General features: G+C 36.9%; 1 protein-coding gene and 1 long non-coding RNA gene across 5 annotated transcripts in view; both read right to left on the minus strand.

The window, feature by feature from the left end:
* The window catches only part of REPTOR-BP (REPTOR-binding partner), a 69,664-nt gene that overhangs the window by 44,370 nt on the left and 6,208 nt on the right, over positions 1–19,086 (minus strand). Inside the window, exon 1 of one of the 4 annotated variants that reach the window (XM_073089365.1) lies at positions 18,741–18,815. The exons of 2 other annotated variants lie outside the window; for them this stretch is intronic. In XM_073089365.1, coding sequence (XP_072945466.1) covers positions 18,741–18,800 — 60 coding nt within the window. In that variant the 5' untranslated portion in view covers positions 18,801–18,815. Of the gene's footprint in view, positions 1–2,558; positions 2,660–18,740; positions 18,816–19,086 lie in introns of those variants that run through there. One more of the 4 variants, XM_073089366.1, reaches the window with a different exon arrangement.
* On the minus strand, positions 5,543–10,410 carry LOC140754388 (uncharacterized). Its single transcript, XR_012103653.1, has 3 exons — positions 10,013–10,410; positions 9,787–9,913; positions 5,543–9,450 (listed from the first exon to the last, which is right to left on the minus strand). It is a non-coding gene; the product is annotated as an uncharacterized LOC140754388 (long non-coding RNA).

The following is a 19,086-nucleotide window of genomic DNA, read 5'->3' on the forward strand; positions in this document are numbered from 1 at the left end:
GTAATAGCAATTTGCGGGAATAAAAAAGAATAAATATCTATTTTTGGCTCTTTTGATACTGATATCTGTATGTACCTTTATCTTCATGTACGTAATTGCATTAAAATTGATTCTATCTTTCCGGGAAGTATATCCACCTATCAAAATTTATTATTAAAAAAAAAAAAATATATATATATACAGTGTAAACTCTTTATAACGAATTTCAAGGGACCGAGCATATTTATTCGTTATAGAGAGTTTTCGTTATAGGGAGGGGGGAAAAAAAATCAATCCAAAACCAATTGCAATCATTTCTGTCACACTTTTTCGTTTCTTTAATGCTTACTGGCCATCTTGACAATTTCAAAGTTGATTTACAACTGATAATACGCGATAGGTGACCATGGTATGTATAGTAACTTAGACAGACAAATTCCTGCAGACAATGTAATCTAAGAATAATGGCACACGTGTTAAGGCAAATAACAAGAACAAAAGCGAAACGGCCGTTTATGAACCCCGTAATCTTTCTTAAAACTTTCGGCACCTCAAAAGGTTAGTTTTTTAGCTGCTTATAAAACAATTCCAGTGTAAACATATTGTTCTCGTCTAAATATGAACGTATTTCTTCGTAATAGAGAGTGACTGTTGCGTTATAAAGAGTGAATCAATGTATGGGTTTTAATGTAAACCAACCAATTGAACTTATTTCTACGTTATAGAGAGTTTTTCGTTATAGAGAATGACGTTATAAAGAGTTTACACTGTATATATATATATATATATATATATATATATATATATATATATATAAAGATAAGATACATAATAAAAAGAAAAGATGCACACATGCAAACAAAAACAAAGCACCGGATCGCACCGCGACGCAAGGCATGGCAATAATCGAGTTAGTTAGTGTTCTATCATCAGTTGATACTGTCGCCGTGTCGGTTCAACAGTCATTCAGACAACTCGTCATCATTTCATTTTTAAATTCTTCATAGAAACTCCTCTTTTTCACGAAAAATACATAGCATTACTTTTTATTGCTTACTTATTAATAGGCCGCATCGCAACATTGTTCGCAAAAATTCGCCTGGCAAACAATCCGCCAGTGCGCAATGGAACGATGCAGCCCGTAAGTAGGTGCCATACACGTGCCATAGGTCTAACAAATCACACCTTTAAAATAGTCATTGCATCACAATTTGAAATTCGAAAAGATATTTTACAAAGGTAAAAACAACAATGGTTTTACCTGTGTTGTTATCGCTACAAATGTTTGTTTGATTTAAATTCAAGATTATGGATTTAAGTTGTGACTATATTTTCTCTCTCATGTCTCTTCCATTCTAAGACCTTAAAAAAAATGTGTGATTTTAAAAGATTTTTGCAATGCGTTTCGGGGCCGTGCAATCCTATAAAATATGCGCGAGCTAGTATTTCTCGCGATCAGCCACAAAATAAACATAAATATTTAAAAAATCCCTTCATGTAACTTGCATTTCATAATTATACTCTCTCTATCATACTACTACGTGTGTTTCTATGTAACCCGTTGAGTTTATAATATCTCGAGAATATTCCAGAAAGGAGAACCCGAGCTTCATTATTAATCGATGCTCACAAATATTCTGGGCTACGCAAATAAAAACAAGGTTGGTGGGGTGGGGTAGGCAGCAAGCATGTCTGCGTGGACGGGGTGGAGGTACTTTTGGGTAAATTGGTAAAATTAAAGGGGAAGGGGGCCCACCCCTACACCCTCACCAGCCCTAGCTGGTTGGAGGGAGATTTATTCACCTCCACAGGAGGTGAGAAGCATTTTTGAGTGGGTGGAGGTGAACTTTCTTATGCGAGTGTAGGTGAACTCACACGAGTGAGGGTGAACTCGCTTACACGAGCGGGGGTGAACTCATTTACACATGTGGAGGTAAAAAACGTTTACGGGGAGTTCCGGGTGAAAATAATGTTTATGAAGACGATGGATTCGATATAGTAATAAAAAACTTTTCTCTAACACCAGTGTTAAGGACGGACATTCGTATTTAATTTTCAATGAAAAAACACTGCCGCACTTTTCAACGACACATTTTCAAGAAAATGGTAGCTTGTGTCACTTTCGTTAATTGATAAAGTATTTACGTAAAAACGGTATCAAAATAGATATAAAACATTAATAGAGACAACAATAAAAAGACTCACTATCTAAGTAATGTAAGTTATTTTAATTTAATTCATTTCGTTACATTTGTTTTATTGGACTTATATATTATAGTTAAGTTGGCAGTAGTCAGGTCGACTTACGCATGCAGCATTATTGATTTGCGCAATTGTGGGTGGCTAGGGTGGGATGAGAGGTATCAGGTAAGGAACATGATGGCCGATATCCTGAACAAGAATAAAATGGCGGAGTCCCTTACGAATACCAACGAAAAACTACTTAGATCTCAAAATAGCATATTTTCGTTCTTTTTCCCAGTTAGTATATTATGCTTTAAATATCAATAGCAATCCAACAGATATAGCAAAGCAAGAAAACAATGTAAGCTGAAGATTCAGAAAAAACGAATACTTACAAGTACTCGCAGATGATCATGTCGATAACATTCACTCACAATAAAACGGAACATAAACCAACCATAACTTAAATACTGAAACAGAAAATTCAAACGCGTGCTATTCTGAGCATGTCACCGAGTGTACTGCAGTGTCTGGGTTGGGGACGTTGGGGTAACGCTAACGTGTCGCGGGGTAGCGGGAGGGTAGGTTCTGCGGATAAATCTACTGCGCATGTGCTGAAATACTGCGGACATTGGGTGGAGCGGTGGAAAGAGGTGAGGCGATGAGAGGAGGCCGCTGCAGACTTCTAGAATGATCTGACGCACAACCCCAAACAAAATGTCGGAATAAGGGAATAAGATCAAATTAAACATTTCTGCATATCATTTGCCTTCAAATCACCTATAGTCGTCACAATTTAATAGGCGCATTTTGACACATGCCATGCTAATGTCATAAATGTTTTAAACTAACTTTTTAGTAGGGAATTTACGACCACGTGACGGCTAGAGGTTGCGGCTTCAAACCATTCGGAAGAAACCATAATCGATTATTTTTCAAGTAATCGAAACTTAGAATTACGAATAATTCTTTATTTATCCCTTTTTCATCATAAGAACAATAAAATAATCAAGACTTTGTTTCTTAGTGAATGATAAAACGAAAAAAAATACACTTTACGAGCGATGCTTTATTTAATCTTCTAAAATTATTTTCTCTTGTATATTAAATATTTAAATGATTTAGAAAACTATTAAATTAATACTCTGTTTACAAAATATTAAGTAATCTATACAATACGATGTAGGGTCGTAATCGATTCGTCGTGAAAATCGGTTTCTTTGGTTATCGATTTGTATATCACATGCTAGAGTCTAACGATGGCACGTGTCAAAATGGGCCTATTAGATTGTGACGACTATAAGCCGATCTTCTATCTGAATAGATAGACTTCAAGCAAGTGCTCATTTTGAATAATAAGGGATAATTTATTCCAAACATAAGTACATACATATCATAAGATTTTGGACATTACGCACTGATTGCGATATTATGTAGTTTTATTGTATTTCGAATTTATCTCGATAATATGTTTTCGTCACTTTTGTTTCTTTTATTCTAGTATGTTAAAATAGCGTAAGACTTTCTATATATTTATGGCTCAGATCAATGCTTGATATAAAGATGACATTGAAAGTACAAATCCAATATTCTTCTTGACTTTGACTAAATAAGTGTAAAAAAAACAATTTTTTGAAATATTTTCTGTGTAGTAACAATCATTACATAAACTTTATATTGTGGTAAGGAGAGTGAGGTAAAGAGGAGGAATTAAGGTAGTTAGGGTGTCTGCACATACTAGAATACACATGATCCATGCATGCGTCATAACAAAATGGGGAGTAGGGTGAGCTGTGAGAGGGTGAGTCAGCAAGGGTGTGTTTGCCACGTTCTGGAATATTCTCGTTGAGCCATTACGAAATTCTGAACACAATTGCGAAAAGTCGAAGTAGAGTAACATAATCATGACTTATAATGACTCTATATCAGATACACCTATTAAGGCAAACACATACTTATTCAAGGTAGGAACGCATTTGTGGTCATAACCAACCCCAGATAAGAATCTAATTTAATCTGGGGTCAATTACAGATGTCCAAGGGCGACTGTAGCACTTACCATTGGGTGGACGGCATACTCGTTTGTTCAGAGACGTTTTTCTATTCTTTGATATTTTTTTTTAATATGCAATAACTTACTGAAAGCAATCATTTATTTACCGCCATTATCTATAGTTTACATCAATGCATATCGAATTGTGTATATGATTTTTTTCTTTAATCTTCGTATCTGTCATGACTATTTTTAAAGAACAAAACAAAATATATTAACGGTTTTGATGGTTTTCAAAAGCTTGTTAAAGTTTACCAACCAGTTCTTTGTTAGAACGATGGACTACTTAGTTTTAGTTTTAATAATAATGTTATGACCAGCAGTAGAATAGTCATGGATTGGTTTTAAAACGTACATTCTCGACCATTCGAGTGGCAATTTATGCTCGATGCAGTATTGGTTTGCGTACAGTTTTGGGTGGTTAGGTGGTGGGGACGGAAAGAGGTGAGAGGGGTACGGAAGGGTTGACCTGACAGGGAGACAGGGAGAATAGCTAGGTACATTCTAGAACGTTCCATAGTACATATTAACAGGAAATAGCGACCGAAACAAAATGGCGTACTCTATTTAACTAACTCAAATTTATAATTTGGACTAGACAATCTCACAAACAAAAAGGGACGCTATTTATCTTTAAAAAAAAAAGGTAGAATAATAATAACAGCCGTGTTAGGCGCTGCTGTGTTGGGTTTTGAAGGGAGACATACTTTCCCGAGGCGTTCCAGCCTAGTCTTCAAGGGTAGCGGCGCATCTGTGGCCGCCATGTGTGGTCAGGTAGGAATATCTAATCCTATCTTGGGTTGATTACAGATGTCCATGGGCGGCAGTAGCCACTTACCATCAGGTGGACTGCATCCTCGTCTGCTACTCCTATATTATAACAAGTATTTGTGCCTTATAAAGGCAGAGTGTCGTTCCGAGGCGTTCCAATTTAATCCTCACGGGTAACAATGCATATGCGATCCGACTTCAGATAGAAAACGAATCTTATCCAGGGTTGATTACAGATATCCATATAATTAATTAATTCTATCCCCAGAAATAATCAAAGCAAAGGGGGTGAGACGACATCGTGGGGTGGTTGCCAACTCCTAGGTCTCTAATGCGCATGTACTGAAACTCAGCTACGAGGGTAGCGAATGGGTGGCAAAGGTAAGCCGAAATGGGATGAGGATGGGGACAGAATGCTATATTTATCACAAAGCGTATCACAAAATGGCGGTATACTGTATAACCGAATCAATAATTATGTTTTAAACATTATTCATTAGCGTACATACATAAGTACATAAACTTATGATTGCAATAATTAGCGGGCGCCTGATACCAATATTCTATCAGATGCCTCTAAGATGGAGGAAACTCTCGTCGAGCTTAAGAACCAGCTTAATGACCGCGACCAAGTATCATATTTAACCGACATCGAGATAGCCGGTGTAGAAGAAATTAAAGGCGAGAATCCCCTCAATATTGTAACGCTATTGGCCACGAAAATTGGTGTCTCTCTAGAGGAGCGCGACGTTGTAAGCGTGATGCGCGCAGGCGTTCGTAAATATCCCGACAATGTCTCAGGTGCAGAGAAGTTGAGACCGCGACCCTTAGTCGTGCGACTCGCGCGGCGTTCTGTGCGGGATCAATTGTTAAGAGCAGCGCGCGTGCGTCGCGGGGCCGACACGGCCGGACTGATCGCTGGTGCGGAACCGCGTAGATTCTATGTCAACGAACGCCTCACTCGTACGAACAGACAACTTTTTTACAAAGTACGGGAGGAGGGACGGCGCAAAGGTTGGCGTTACATGTGGACGCGCGACGGATGCATTTATGCGCGTAGGGACTCCAATACGCCTCGTTTTCGTTTTCGCACGGATGGTGATATAGATAAAATTTTTGGTTTGTAACATGTTTGTGGCGGCACATAATGCTTTTAGTATTATTTTATTACTTTGTTGGTTGTGAATTAAAAATTAAGAATTTCCTTTTTTTTGTTGTATCTTGTATGCATTTTTACTATAAGTGCCTTAAAGAAAACTTGTTTATACTTTACATGAATTTTATTAATATAAATGAATCTATAAGTGTTTTATTAAATTGGTGGTGGTTAACTTGTGTCAGGTATTCATTGTTGTATTTTTGTTTACTTGATTACATGTCTTGTAGCTTAGAATTAATACGATTGGGAACATTTTTAGGTATTTGTTATTTCTCTGATTATACTTATAACTGTAATATGTGCTGCAACGTAACACTGGTAAACTGCTTACATTTAAGCAAAGTAAGTTCATTTTATACTAATTCCGTAAGCGCGTATATCGATATTTTTAAACTTGTCATATATATAAATTATCTCTTTCTTCAATTAATACACCGATTTTCAAGTTTACATTATATTGCTATTTATACAAATATATTAATTTATGGCGTCTGCGACATAATTTATAGTATTTTTAGTTACAAATATGATTAAGATACACAAACTAAAAGTAGGTTTGCTTAATCCAGGCTCCTTAAGCACTAACCATGATGAATTTATAGTAGCCATGATGCGGCACTCAGTCGATGTAATGGCCATCAATGAGACGTGGCTTCGGGCAGGGGAGGAGGGCCGTGCCCCTACAGTCCCGGGATATCGGCTTCGACATATTCCCCGGCCGGTGGAAGTACGAGCTCGTGGTGGAGGAGTTGGCTTTTATTTAAAAAACGACATACATGCGCAAACGCTGGAACATCCATTATGTCCTACGGTCGAGCAAATGTGGTTGAGTATTAAAGTTAGAGGTAAATCTGTACTCGTTGGCACTGCTTATCGCCCGCCATGGCTAAGCGTACAATTATTTCTTGATGCCCTTAGTGATTCCATTAGTTCCTTTGCTCGGTTTGATCACATAGTACTAGCGGGAGATTTTAATATAGACTTTTTGAACAAAAATTACGCCAACTTTAAAATGCTCTCCGAATTTTTAAGCGCTAATAATCTTTCACAATTAGTACTAGAACCTACGCATTACACGGACAGCAGCGAAACTCTTTTGGACCTGGTTTGTGTCAGTGCGCCTGCATCTTGCGTCAATGTTGACTACATTAAAGAACTAAGTAGCCACGCGTTTGTTACGTGTGTAATTGATTTCCCTAAAATAAATTGCAAACCTAAGTGGGTTGCGTTTAGATCACTAAAAAGTATAGATATGAATAGTTTTAATGAAGATTTAAATTGTGTAAATTGGGATTATATATTGACACTAAATAATGTAAATGACATGATCAATTCGTTTAATAATATAATTTTGGAAATTTTTGATGAATACGCACCAATTAAAAAATGTTATATTAAAAATAAAAATAATTACCCTTGGATCACGTACAATATAAAGGAAATGATGAAAACGAGAGATGAGGCGCAGGTCAGAGCTCGTAAAACTAAGCTAAGCTCACATAAAGCTTACTACAAAGAGCTTAAGAACATTGTAAGTACTGCTATTGATTATGAAAAAGCTGCATATTTTAATTTTTATATCAATTCGAATTTGGGACAACCTAAGATAATGTGGAAACATATTAAGCGGCACGTGCAAATAAAAGACAATAATATCTATCTCCCTTCGCATTTTGACGATCCGAATGTGATTAATGACCACTTCCTGCAAGTTCCTGGCATAAATGATGTTACTATATCAATACTCACCTCCTTTGAATTCAACAGGTTTTCGTCGGAAACATTCCAATTTAATGCTGTCTCTGAAATTGAAGTCGCTAAAGTCTTGAATTCTCTAAGTTCCAACGCAGTGGGGAGTGACGGCATATCACTTGATATGTTAAAAATGACATTACCTAACTGCCTTGCTACGATAACAAGCATAATTAACAAGTCGTTTGAAACATGTGTCTACCCTGACGCATGGAAGCGAGCTCTTGTAAAGCCCATACCAAAAATAAACAATCCAGCTGTCCTATCTGATTTACGACCCATCAGCATCCTTCCATGCCTGTCGAAGGTGATTGAACGTATTGTTTCTAATCAAATAATCCGCTACCTCGAGTTGAACAATATTCTACCTCTCAGGCAGTCTGGATTTAGGAAGAAGCATAGCACCACCACAGCATTAATTGAGGTAGTGGACGATATTTTGACAGCGCAGGACAAAGGCGATGGTACAATTTTGGCCTTATTAGATTTTTCACGTGCTTTTGAAACACTAAATATTTCATTACTGCTTTCTAAGCTTGCGTTTTATGGCATTAGCATTAACACCGTAAAATGGTTTGATAGCTATTTTAGGAATCGGTCTCAGATGGTGGAACTTCGAAAAGGTAGTGATAGTTCAGAAAATCTTTCATCTTCCAAGGATATCAATCAAGGTGTGCCTCAGGGTTCTATATTGGGTCCTCTCCTTTTCATTTTATATAGTGCAGATATAACAGAAAATATAAAGTTCTGCAAATTTCATATGTATGCAGACGACATACAAATATATATATCATTTAAACCGAGTGACACTGATGTTGCAGTGGCGAATCTAAATTCTGACCTTAACTGTATTGCGCAGTGGTCAGAACGGAACGCTTTAATACTAAATCCGAAAAAAACAAAATTTTTGATTATGGGAACACCTACCCAGGTCCGCAAGATTAGTGCAAAAAGTCCGGCTATTATTTTAAATGGAGAAGCAATCGATAGAGTGCCAGAGGCACGTAACCTTGGGGTGGTCATCGATGAACACCTCAGATTCGAGAAGCATAACTTAAACATTGTACGTAATTGCTATTATAGACTAAAAACTTTATACCGCATAAGAAATTACCTAAGTGTAACCTTGCGCATTAACCTTTGTGAAGCCCTTGTTCTTTCTAAGTTCAATTACGCGGATACTCTCATTGGGCCACGGCTTCTTGCACGTACTAAAAAAGTCATCCAACGAGTACAGAATGCCTGCGCACGTTTTTGTTTTAATATCCCACCTCGCTGCCATGTTACTCCGTACATCAATACCGCTAACATATTAAAAATGGACCTCCGCAGGCAATTACACCTTGCCACACTTATATTTGGTATTATAAAAAATAAAGAACCTTTGTATCTATTTAGTAAGCTGGCGTGGGCTAGAGATCACTTAAAAGATGGAACCCGATCAGCTCCGGATAAATTGTGGTACCCGTCCTATTGCTCAGCTGCTTTCAGGGGCAGCTTCAGGTACAGCGCCACGAAGTGTTGGAACAACCTGCCTCCTCCTCTTCGTAGCCTGAAATCATTAGGGAGTTTTAAGTATAAACTTAAAAATTTACTACTTAAAGAACAAATAAAATAATATTGACTATTTGGTTTATCTATTAGAAGTATAGTAAAGAACAATAACATTATATATTCACTCACACACACATGCACGTAAATAAAATATCAATACATTCATACATATTTCCCTACGTTTCATTTTAGAACTTTTATTTCATTAATTAATTGAGGATACTACTTGTTATTTTTGTTTACTTATGTAGGCTATTATTGAACAATACAATGAGACCATATAATTTTTAATATAATTATCTCAAAGCGTAGTCTAATTTATATTTTAACTTACCTATAGATTGTGGCTCATAGACAGGGAGGCAGGGTTCCAATGTTCGACGTGGTACTAGTATGAACTGGCAGCTCATCATGTTATCGTCGATACTGTAGGTACGAGTACATCTGGCTCGATTTGTTTCCTGGAAATAATGATAGGTAGTGTTCCATGACGCCTTGTATAATTTTTCGTTACACACAAATTTAAAATTTACCGTTAATAATAAAATGGAGGTACTTACCGCGATACCTGAGTGTCTCACGTGTTGGAAATACACAGTAAATCGTGTTATTACGGCACCATTAGCAAGCATGCGGACAGCCGTCCGATCAACATTACGCCACGGGGCTAACTGAAAATCAGAGCCAAGACGCAGTCTACCTGCTCATGGCATTCGCTGAGTTTGTCCCCTTTCATGTTTGTTGCAGCACATAGAAGTTTAGTTATGTATTGTATTTTTATTACTTTTTTTTTTTACTCTTACATTTTTATAAGGATTCTGTCTTATTTATATACTTATACATATTGTCTTATTTTTAGTAACTAGTTTTATAACCGTGCATTTTTTAATTATTTTGTCTATTTGCAATTGTACTGTGTGTTGCAATATGCTTGAATAAAGTATTTTCTTTCTTTCTTTCTTTCTTTCTTTCAATGCAAATACGATTATCAAAGAAGAAATTCTTAAGTTGGTTGGTTTCCTTTGTTAGATATAGCAAATTATCTGTAGCCAATGTCAGGTAGAAATTTATTCTTATCTGGGGTTGATTACGGATGGCTATTGGCGGTAGTAACCAGTTACTCAGATAGACTGTATGCTCCTTGCTACTTCCATAATATAGAAAGAAAGATATATTGTATCTACAACCTTCATAAGTAACGCGTATTAATTTGAAAATAAATCAAAACGTATACAGAGACGCGACACAAACAAACTTTTATCAACAACGCGCCATAACAAACTTCACTCAACCGTACAGCCCCAAGGTTTACGATCGGCCCTAACCGAGGGCACTCTAGTCCCTTCCACAGACGCGCATTACCAAGTTCACGGTCAGTGTCGCAGTTAGTCGAAGGGTTCGCTTTGTTTTGACTGCCGTATAATGAATAGCAGTATTTATCGACCACCAAAAAATACGTAACATACTTCGTTAACAAGGTACCTGCCAAGCCGATACATGACATTAACGAGCAATGTGCAAAAAGACCTAACTAACCTAAACTTGAAGTCAAAATTGTATATTTCATAGAAGTCTTAAGAACAATCCGTAAGAGCACAAACAGCTCTATCATTATAAATACAAAATAATTACGATGCAGCAACATAAAAAAGCAAATCATTAAATGAATTATAATTAATACTCACATTTTTTCGTCGATTAATCATCACGTAGAACAACACAAACTAAATAAACCATGATTATCAATTCTAAATCAAAAATTCACGTTCGTACTACAACGTGGTTGAGATAGGAGTAACTTATTGATCGGCGTCAGTTGCGTCGTTATAAAGGGTGGTAGAACCTTACTGCGCATGTACAGATACCTAAGTCCCCTCGCTTGGAGGATGGGAAGGGTGGGGTTGCTCGAATGCTCTGGAAAGCGGTCCCGTTTCCAGAAGTTTTCGCCTACTCTATATATAGATCTAGGGAGATCTAGGCAGCATAGGGAATGGGTGAGATGACAGGGTGTTAGGGGAGGGTGGGAAGTGGGCAGGGATACTCGAATGTTGTGGAACCAGGAACCGGTAGAGAAAGGGTGATCTGGGAGGCATGGAGGATGAGTAGGAAGGAATTGACACGAACTGAACATGAAGAAAATGTGAAAACAGTATCTATCTTTTTTATAATATAGGAGTAGCAGACGAGCATGCAGGGCACCTGATGGTAAGTGGTTACTGCCGGACATCTTTAATCGCCCCCAGATATGATTAGTTATTCCTATCTAAGGTCGGCCACAGCTGAGGACTAAGCTGGAACGCCTCGGAAATATGTCTTTTTTACCATACCCAATAGAATATATATTTCAAACGCATGTGCATTTATCTATCTTATAAGCATTAATTAATATGAATATAAATTTATACTTTGTAATAAGAAATGAGTATGTCTTAAAACATACTTATTCAAATGATGAATTGTAAAACTAACGCCATTTACACTATACATTATACAATTTACGAATCAAAACGATCGTAGTTAATTCAAACCCTATTGAAAGCCTGTACCGTTACCACAAGTTCACGGCCAAGGGTGCTTAAGAAGGCCGAAGGGAGGATGAAGGGCAATATAGAAGAGATCAGTTTTGTTTACTACCAAAACTCGTCAAGGGCAACTTTAACGCTAACCCTTATCATGTAACATCAACTTAATATTTCAGTCATTGTAAAATGGTGGATATGTGAAAAAAAATAGTATGAACACGAAATATTTTACAATTTTTACAGTGAAAACGTGAAACAATAATTCAAATTCACATATTCCTGAACGGTGCCTCCTGGATCAAATAGAAAATTATATATAATATATGCATTTTAACTAACTAAAATTTATATTAATTTATATACACGTGCGACCTTTAACAAAACTGAAAAGTAATTTATCGATTTTGAGAGGAAAGCGTCGGACACGAAGTTGAGTTGCGCAAGTCAGAGTGGGTGGGAACAGGAGATGATTCCCGAAGTCTGTGGTAAGGAACAGGGGGTGGCGGTCACTGTATATGTATAACAACTCTTCGAGTTGGGGGAAATGTGGGAGGTAGATGGGAGAGGCAGATTGTTAATATCCATATTAATAATTTACCTCTCCTCTTATCCGCAATACAAAGTAGTAAATATTTGATTTTAAAAAAGAAATAAAAACTCTGAATGGAATTTAATAGTGTTTTAATTATACGTAATCTGTATATAGCTTTTTATCATATTCATTGAAAATTAATAAGGTAAATAGTCCGCAAGAGATCCGCGAGAAAAGAATAACCGATACAGATACGTTTTTTTCCTCGGATATCCGCGGATGCAAATACGGATATCTAAAGTATCATCTATAAAATACTTGTTTTATATTATCAGTTGTAAAACAAACACCGTTTACAATAAACATATGAAATAGGTTTACGAACCAAAACGGCTGGGGCCGAGTCAGACTCTACTGCAAGCACGTACCTTTTCCACAAAGTTCACGGCCAAGGGTGGTTATGAAGGGCGAAGGGCGTATGAAGGGCGATGTAGAAGGGATCTTCTTTGTTTACTACCAAATGTTATCGTCAATATTTTTAACGCGTAAATGTTTTCGCCTTAAATCACCTCATATTTTCCAGTCAATGAAAAAATTGCGGACTTGAAACTGGATTATAAATGAAGAGACCTAAAGTGATTATGACCCTTATTGAATCATGTATCATTTTAGTAATCTGAGATCTGTAACCATCACCAAATAGGATAAACGCCTCAGGAAATATTCATGGGCGTGTTCCTTAGTTTAATCGTCAGTTGTAACACCTCATAATGATATGCGAGCCTTAGTATTTTTTTCACAACACAGCACAACTCGAACCCTTTCTATAGTACAATAATGGATATGAGTTGTAGCACGAAATATTCTACCATTTATACCGCGAAACAGTTAACAATAATTCCGACTCACTTTTTTCTGGATTACATCGTGGATTAAAAACGTAAGTAAATGCATTTGAACTAAATAAATTCCCAATTAAATGTGTACACGCGCTATAACATGACTGGATAGTAATAATTTATCGATTGTGGAGGGAAAGCGTCTGGCACGAGGCGAGTTGCGCAGGTCAGAGTGGGTGGGAACAGGGGATGCTTCTCGAACTCTGTGGAAAGCAATAAGGGGTGGAAGCCAGAGTATATGTATAATAACGGATAGAGTCAAGGGGGAAAAGGGGTGGCAGACACAGTATAATAATATATCTAGTCGCAATCGGGGGTATTGTGGGAGGCCGACGAGGGTAGGCGGTTCACGGAAACAAAACAACGGATACGCAAAATGGCGGCTGCTAGATTTACAAAACATTTTAAATGATAGAAAATCTATAGAAAATTAGCATACCAAAATTCTCCTGTAATACCAAGATTACCGGTCTACCAAAAAGCCGTTCCAACGATTTGGAAGATATGAACGTTTAAAAATATTACATACCAGATATTCGCGAAAAGTATAAATAGGCAAAATTTTAACGAGATCGCATATCGGGAAGTGGTTTGATTAACTTTAAATGAGTATGTAAGGTACGTATGATACTTGTTTAAATAATCAATTGTAATATAATAAACATATAGATTTACAAAAAAAAAATGTGACCGACTCAGACCCATTTGCAAGCACGTTTGCAAAGTACAGTTTCCACATAGTTCAGGGCCAAGAGCGAGGGGAGGATGTTAAGGGGGCTATATTAGGGATCCGTTTTGTTTACAACCAAAGGTTATCAGCAGCAACTTTAACGCTAAATTCTTGTCGTCCAAAATCAACTTATATTTCTCATTGTAAATTTGTGGATAGGTGAAAAAAATGCGGATAATCTACAAATTAACATACCTAATATAATCATGACCCTTATTCTATGTATATTTTCTTTCTATTATGTGATTGGCAAGAGATTTTAATTTTGTAACTTTCATTATAAAGCAGGGATTGCTGTTTTTGTACATCTAAAACCATCAACAAATAGGATGAAGACCTGAGATGAAGACCATAATTAGCATGTTCCTTAGTTTATTTGCCAGTATTTAATAACGCTTGTGGGGATGAGGATGAGTTTTATGAAAGCCTTACGAAATTTACTCATCAATGCATTTTAACCAAATAAAATCCATTAAACACACGTGCGGTATAACATGACTGGAAAGTAATAATTTATCGATTGTGGGGGGAAAGCGTCTGGCACGAGGCGAGTTGCGCAGGTCAGAGTGGGTGGGAACAGGGGATGCTTCTAGAACTCTGTGGAAAGCAAAGGGGTGGCAGTCACAGTATACGTATAATAACGGATCGAGTCGGGGGAATTGTGGGAGGCAGACGAGGGTCTGTTAATGGAAAACAACAGATACGCAAAATGGCGGCGCCTAGATTCACAAAACATTTTAATGCCGGTAAATGTACAGAAAATTAGCATACCGTCATTATATTTCAAGGTCTATCAAAAACCCTTCCGCTGTTGCTGTAATATTTTTAAACATTTTTATCACCTTTTGGTAGATAAAAATGTTTAAAAATATTACATACAAGATACGCGCAAAAAGCATAAATAAGCAAAATTTTAATGGGATCGGATGTCGGGATGTGGGTTGATTTAAATTTAAATAAATATGTAAGTTACTTGTTTAATTAATCAATTGTAATTGAAACGCCATTTACAATAAACGTATGAAATACTCGTATGTTTACGAAGCAAAACAATTGTGGCCGACTCGGACCCTTTTGCAAGCTTGTACAGTTTCCATAAAGATCACGGCCAAGGGCGAGGGGAGGATGAAGGGCGCAATAAAAGGGATCCATTTTGTTTACAGCCAAAGGTTATCGTCAGCAGCTACTTTGACGATAAATCCTTGTCGACCAAAATCACGTTATATTGGTGGATCAGTGAAAAAAAAAATGCGGATAATTTACAAGTCTAAAATAATCATGACCCTTACTCTATGTATGTATACTTTCTATTCTGAGATCGGCAAGAGATTTAAATTTTGTAACTTTCATAATAAAGCAGTGATCAGCAATCACTACACATTCTTTGTCACTTGTAACTATCAACAAATAGCATTAAGGCCTGATGGTTATAATGAACGTATTGGCATGTTCCTTAGTTTATTTGCCAGTATTTACTAACGCTCTATTTGAGGATTAAGCCTTACGCAATATACTCATCCATGCATTTTAACAAGTAAAGACCAATTATAAAATACACGTGCGCCATAATATGACTGAAAAGTAATTATTTATTGATTTTGGGGGAAAGGGGGGAACCGTCGGGCATGAGATAGGGTTGCGCAGAGTGGGTGGGAACAGGGGATGCTTCGCGAAATCTGTGGAACGGAAGGGGGGTACTCACAGTACCTATGTGTATAATAATGTTTCCAGTCAGACTCGGGGGAATTGTGGGAGGCAGATGACGGTAGGAAAACGACAGATACGCAAAATGGCTGCTACTAGATTTACAAAACATTTTAATGCTGGAAAATCTATAGCAAATTAGCATACTATAATTCTGCTGAAATATCAAGCTTACCCATCTACCGAAAAACCCTTTGAGTGATTTGGAAGATATGAATGTTTAAAATATTACATAAAAGATACGCGCGAAAAGCATAAATAGGCAAAAATGCAACGAGCTCGGATGTCGGGAAGTGGGTTGATTTCATTTTAAATAAGTATGTTACCGCCATTTACAATAAACGTATTATATGAAATAGATTTACGAAGCAAAACAACTATCCCCGACTCAGACACTTTTGCTAACATGTACCGTTTCCACAAAGTTCAGGGCCAAGGGCGAGGCGACGATAAAGGGCTACATGGAAGGGATCTGTTTCGTTTACAGCCAATGCTTATCGTCAGCAGCGACTTTAACGCTAAATCCTTACTTCCTTACTATTACTATTACTATTTACTATTTTACTATATACTATATTTACTGTATACTGTATAATATTATAAATCCGAAAGTAACTGTCTGTCTGTCTGTCTGTATCTTTCTGTCTGTCTGTCTGTCTGTCTGTCTGGTTGTCTCTTCTTCACGCCTAAACCACTGAACCGATTTTAATGAAATTTTGTACAAAGATAGTCTGAGATCCGAGAAAGGACATAGGATTGTTTTTATTCCGGAAATCCCACGGGAACTAGGGATGGCGATCTAAGATCGATTAATCGGAGAATCGATCTTTAGGACCCAAAACATCGATTATTTTAATCGATATTAGTAAGGATTGAATCGTAAACTATGCATTTAATCAAGTGATGATCTTTAGCAAAGTTGAAGGTACGATTTTTCAGTTTTATGCATGTTAGTATGTTATATAATTTTCTTTTAAACGCGAGCGAAGCCGCGGGCAAAAACTAGTCAACTTATATTTCTTATTGTAAAATGGTGGATCGGTGAAAAAATGCGGATAATCTTTGTAGATTAATTTGTATTAACATACCTAAAATAATCATGACCCTTACGCTATGTATGTATATTTTCTATTCTGAGATTGGCAAGAGATTTTAATTAAGTAACTTTCATTATAAAGCAGTGAACGCTGTTTTTGGACATCTAAGACCATCAGCAAATAGCATTAAGGCCTGAGGTAAAGGTTTTATTGGCGTGTTCCTAAGTTTATTTGCTAGTATTTAGTCACCATCTATAAGGATTAAAAAAGCCTTACGAAATTCACTCATTATTGCATTTAACTAACTAAAGTCCATATAAAAATACACGTGCGCTATAACGTGACTGAAAAGTAATTATTTATCGCTTTTGGGAGGAAAGCGTCTGGCACGAGGTGGGGTTGCGCAGAGTGGGTGGAAACAGGGGATGCTTCTCGAACTCTGTGGAACGGAAAAGGGGTGGCAGACATAGTATATGTATAACAATATTTTTGCTCGAAGTCGAGAATATTCTGAGACGAGGGGTGGCTGGTTCATAGAAAGCAACAGATACGCAAAATGGCGGCTGCTAGATTTCCAAAAGATAAGCATACTATACTAGAAAAAATATATATTCTAATTTAATAAAATCGGATACGTCACGACATTATTGTACTTTTATATACTCATCTGGAGATTTCGATTATTATTGTTGTAGAAAACCTATTCAAGCTATGAAATAGAAAAATACTATATAGTAACAATAAGGTTACTAAGCTACCCCGTAAAGACTAACAACATGGGACAAACAGCCGTCCGTTATGTCGTAATGGCTATCAAGTTCACGGTAAAAGGCAAAAAAGAACGAAATTATTTCAAAATAGACGAAACATTTTGATAAAAAATAAATTGAAAATATTGACCTTTATTGTAAAATTAATAAATTTAACACTCAAAATAAAGTCCAGACCCGTAAAACACACCCGCTGCCTTGCACTGGGTGTGTTATCGATTTGCATCCGCTGGTCCTGGGGTGGCGTTATTAAGGGGGCGGCTGTCTGGGGGGAGGCACATGAAGATTCGCAAGTAGTGCTTCGGAGGCAGGGCAGCCATGTTGTAACATGAACCAACAAACTCAATAGTCGAATTTTAAAAGTTTAATATCTCAATGGTCGCTAAAATTATATTTTGTGATTGAAAACACACAAAAAGACAAGTACACTCGTCTAACGTAAATCTAAATTAATTATTTGAACCCGGATGTCACATCAGAAACCACAGATATAAACACTTAAGAAAATATTTTGTGCTATTTGTTATCAAGAAGGCACAATAAACAAGTCGTCTTATCCGATCCGTGACCCACCCTCATCCAGAACGTGATAGACCCTTTCGAACGGAATTCCCGTCAAGATCACTGTCAAGGTCCCAAAGAGGAATTCCAAATAGGAATCAAGATTTTAATGTCGCGTAACCATGATTTTAGAATTTAGAAAATCCGAACAAGATCCGAATGTGCCTTAGAATATGAAACGTGTAATTATCGTACATTTTAACCAACTTCAAAAAAGATGAGGTTCTGTATTCGACTGTATGTATGTGTTTTTAACTAAGTAGATCCAGAAATTATGTAAGATTTTGAAGGAGTTTGTATTTGTGATTGTGGTGAAAACCTTTTCTGCGTAATCACAATTGTATTAAGCACTGCTGTGTACCGGTTTGAAGGGTTTGGAAAGAAAGACATACTTATCAGAGGCATCCAGCTTAGGCTTCAACACATTTATAATATTAGGTGATAATCAAATCCTAATTATGGTTGATTACAAATGTCCATGGCCAAAATATTATTATTATTTTATTAATTAAAATATATAATACAGTACTTACCAGCACTCGTAGTTCCGCTCCATCATTTCCACGAACAATACATAACTGTACTAAACACATAGATAGAAATACGCGCGTACTAAAACATGGCCGGGATGGAAATGGACGAGACGTAGGGTGCGGCCCGCGCAGGTCCCTTGCGGTCTAGACCTACTGCGCATGGTTAGATGACCTAAAATTCTAACATGCTTCTAGAAAGCCACGTGTACCAATTGGGAAGACAAAATGGCCCAAACGGGGTATGGATTTTATATTACCACATTGGGTTATTTTGGGAGTAAAAAGACATTTTAATATAAAAAGTATTTAGTCACAATTTTCATTAATGAATATCGGACGGAAAGTT

Source organism: Epargyreus clarus, unplaced genomic scaffold (genome assembly GCF_041222505.1).
Source record: "Epargyreus clarus isolate Ecla_fem2 unplaced genomic scaffold, WU_Ecla_fem_2.2 ptg000029l, whole genome shotgun sequence".
In the NCBI taxonomy this organism is placed as follows: Eukaryota; Metazoa; Arthropoda; class Insecta; order Lepidoptera; family Hesperiidae; genus Epargyreus; species Epargyreus clarus.